The sequence below is a fragment of the Pygocentrus nattereri genome, chromosome 8, assembly GCF_015220715.1.
Source record: "Pygocentrus nattereri isolate fPygNat1 chromosome 8, fPygNat1.pri, whole genome shotgun sequence".
Taxonomy (NCBI): Eukaryota; Metazoa; Chordata; class Actinopteri; order Characiformes; family Serrasalmidae; genus Pygocentrus; species Pygocentrus nattereri.
Genome location: NC_051218.1, coordinates 36109841 through 36113459, shown reverse-complemented (window position 1 = coordinate 36113459; position 3619 = coordinate 36109841). Strand labels below are relative to the sequence as shown.

General features: G+C 35.5%; 1 protein-coding gene across 1 annotated transcript in view; it reads left to right on the top strand.

The window, feature by feature from the left end:
- Window positions 1–665: 665 nt before the first annotated feature.
- The window catches only part of LOC119263832, a gene marked incomplete at its 5' end in the record, with an annotated part of 19511 nt that continues 16557 nt past the window's right edge, over window positions 666–3619 (top strand). The window contains one exon of the mRNA XM_037540369.1: window positions 666–794. Coding sequence (XP_037396266.1) covers window positions 666–794 — 129 coding nt within the window. The remainder of the gene's footprint in view (window positions 795–3619) is intronic.

Sequence of the window (3619 nt, the reverse complement as noted above, 5' to 3'; positions counted from 1 at the left end):
CTAACATTGTTACTGAAACCAAAACAAGCCAACATCCTTTTTCTAAAATGAATCTGGTCTTCAAACTTTCACAGGCAGAAATTCTGAGCTCCTCACATTTGACTGCTTCTCTGTAGAGCTGATAGCAGAGACGATGACAACCATAACCACTGATAAGAGCTCACACAGAGCCCAGAGCACTTTCTGCCAATGAGGTTCAGTCTAAGAACCCAGGGAGCTAATGCAGTTTGATGCTTTGGTCAGTTACAGCCTTTAGAATATTTGCCTTCAAGTTGTAGCTGTTGTTTTTCTGATGATGGATCCAGCTGTGATTATCATCTTACTTCTCTACAGAATAGGTAAGTTTACCCCAAAAAAATCTTCACATTAATTATTGCTGATTATGGTTTGTGTCTTAAGTTTCATTGCAAGTTTTTTGTTATACTGAACTTTGTTTTACAGATTCTACTCAAGCAGTGAGAAATTCAGATCCGCTGGTCATCTCAGCTGAGCCCGGTGGAGCGGTCAATCTCACCTGCACATTTGTAGACGACTCAAATAAAGATGTTAGGATGTGGTACAAACAAAGACTGGAGCATGTGCCACTGGAAGTTGGATCAAAGTTAGAAGACAAACCGGCTGTGATTTCAGATCAATTTGACAAATCGAGATTTAAACTCAACAGAATAGCGAGTGGCATTTCTCTCAGTATTGAACGCGTCACTAAAGAAGATGAAGGGGTGTACTTCTGTGGAGAGACTGGAAAGAAAACTCTGGACTTCTCTACTGCTACATTCTTAGCGGTCACAGGTAACATTTAATGTTCTCTGCTTCAGTTTTCTGCTTATTCATTCAGCTACAGCAGAATGTAAAGGACATTGAATTGTTCTTGTGTATGTGAACTTACCTTTTCATTGTAAATACTGTTACAGCTTTTACCAGAGGCCAGTTTAAAATATAATATTGCTGTTTCTAGTGCAAATATCCATATTATAATGCTGTAAATATCTATAAATTAGCACCATCACAGTCTATATTCATAATAGAACACATATCTCACAGTTATGCTATTATTATACTGTCTTTATCCAGTGATGATACTGTTGCAGTTGAATACAAATACATACACTGTTTATATTATATTTTCCAGGGCAGTCAGACATATCAGTGCTCCAAACTAATATTAATTAGTCATATTAATGCTTTGAGAATATTTGAAATCATATAAAGCCAGTAGTAAATTTGTTGGCATTGATAGTAGAAAATTTCTTACACTGTCTTTATTATGTTTTCTAGGACAGTCAGACATCTCAGTCCTCCAAACTCCAGTACGGGGGTCAGTTTCTCCAGGAGAGTCGGTCACTCTGCAGTGCACGGTCCTCTCTGAGATCACAGCAGCAGATCTCCGAGTGCTCTGGTTCAGAGCTGCTGCAGGACAATCCTTTCCTGAAATCATTTACACTCATCAGAACAGCAGCAGCCGTCAGTGTGAGATCAGCTCTTCTACAAGCTCCTCTCTGTATGAGTTCTCTAAGAACATCCTCGACCACATCCATACTGGAACTTACTACTGCGCTGTGGCTGCTTGTGGGAAGATCATCTTTGGGAATGGAACATCAGTAGAACTGAGTAAGTCTTTCTGTGCACTTCTAGGCGCCTGTGTAGCAGATGGAAAATGCTTTTTGGGGCTTGAACTTTATTTTCATGTATACGGTATGTTTATAATTCCTGTCTTACAGAAGATCCTGTAGATCCTGTAATGCTGGCTCTGGCAGTTTTCTCAGCAGTGTGTGTGGCTGTAATCTGCGCTCAAACCATTTTAATCCATAAACTGAGAAAATCTGAACACCGCGCTGGTGGTAAGTGTTCATTATGAGATGAAGCTGAACATTTAGATACAAAGAAAATAGACTTACTAAATAAATGTAGCCTCCACTGTATCTGAAAGTGACTGTGACGTTTTATCTTCTCTACAGAGAAAGTTCAGCAGGGGGCTGTGAATGAGCGGACCACCAGACAGGTACTCTTTATACACTTACTCTGAACTGCATGGTTTCTACTGAGGATCTTGTATGGTTAACATTTCTTCAATCAACAAATCTGCCTTTTTCTGTTTGGAGCTCTTAGTGATCATGCACAATAAATATTTGGATAATCAGTCATATTCAAAAGTTAAAAAAAAATTAAATAGCACGTATCGCTGATTTCCTAAGGGAACATAAGTGAACACATCTTCAACAGAGAACAAGGTGAAATATATGTATATAAAATCTACATTTTAATGCAACTTTGTAAATTTATTTTCTGAGTTTAATGTATGGGAAAAACTATATCTAAGACTTTTCGCACAGGCCTCATTTTATGTTTTTATAATATTTATAATATCTTAAATTCAAAAAATAAACACAGTTATGACTTATTACTTCCATTAAAATGTGTAAAAGTGTGTTCTATGTGGGTGATTAGTATCACCTACAAAATAAAACATGTCTTTGACCAGGGTGCCCAAACTTCTGCAAACAACAATATGCTGTCACATATAGCTAATTGTCATAATTTCATTCCTATAGACTCTATAGGCTCTACACAGAGTCAAGTTGATTTTTGGAGTTTATTCGTTTATAGTTAATATGAGTTTAATAAGTAATTAAAATAAAAAAAAACATAAAAAACACAATGTGTTCTGTTTTAAAGTGTTAAGCAATGTTTCTATAAATTGCCTATTTGTTACCAATATTCTAAATAAAAGAGCATTTCATGGATTTTTCATAGTCAAAGACATTCAAAGTAGAAATATTTGAAAATTCAAATTAACACATTACCAACCAAATGTTGATTTTTCCCCCATATATCAGGGATTGGTTTTGAATTTGTGATTTCTCATGTCTGATGAATGATGACTAAAGCATTATAATATTGGACACATTTTGAAATATTAGTGACTACTACTACTACTACTACTACTACTGCTAATACTAGTACTACTGCAACTACTGCTACTAATAGTACTAATAATAATCATAATAATCATAATAATAATCAACTTCAGACCTGACACTTCCTCAAGTAATTTGCATAAATAGGACTTAAATGTATATTTTGCTTTTTATAACTAATACTACTATTATATGTGGTTTTCCCAAAACAGAGCTCTAGTTATGTATTAATATGGATCATTATGAAGAGACTTTATTGCACAAATAAATTATGTCTAATTTGAGTTTATTGAACGTACAAGATAAACCGCAACTATTTGTTTCTTAAAAAAGTGTCCAGGAGAGGAAAGCTTGGGTCCAATTTTTTCTGAACTTGCTGCCCTGATTATTTTAAAACATATTACATACAATGGATAGAAACATTGTTCAGTCATTTTTAATAATATCTCTAAAGCTTTGATACAGCTGACCATTCCAAACTTTTAAAAAGTCTACAATATAGTGGTTTTGACCACAGAGCTACCAGCTGGATTAGAAATGATCTCTCTGGTACACCGCAATGTGGCAAAGCTCTGGCACAGTAACTGTAGTAACACCGTAACTGAGGAGGTCCTTCAAGTTCAATCTTTGAGCCAGTAATATTTAATGGCTTAGCCACGTTCATTGTTGATTGCAAAGTATTTTTATATGGTGTTGACACCATT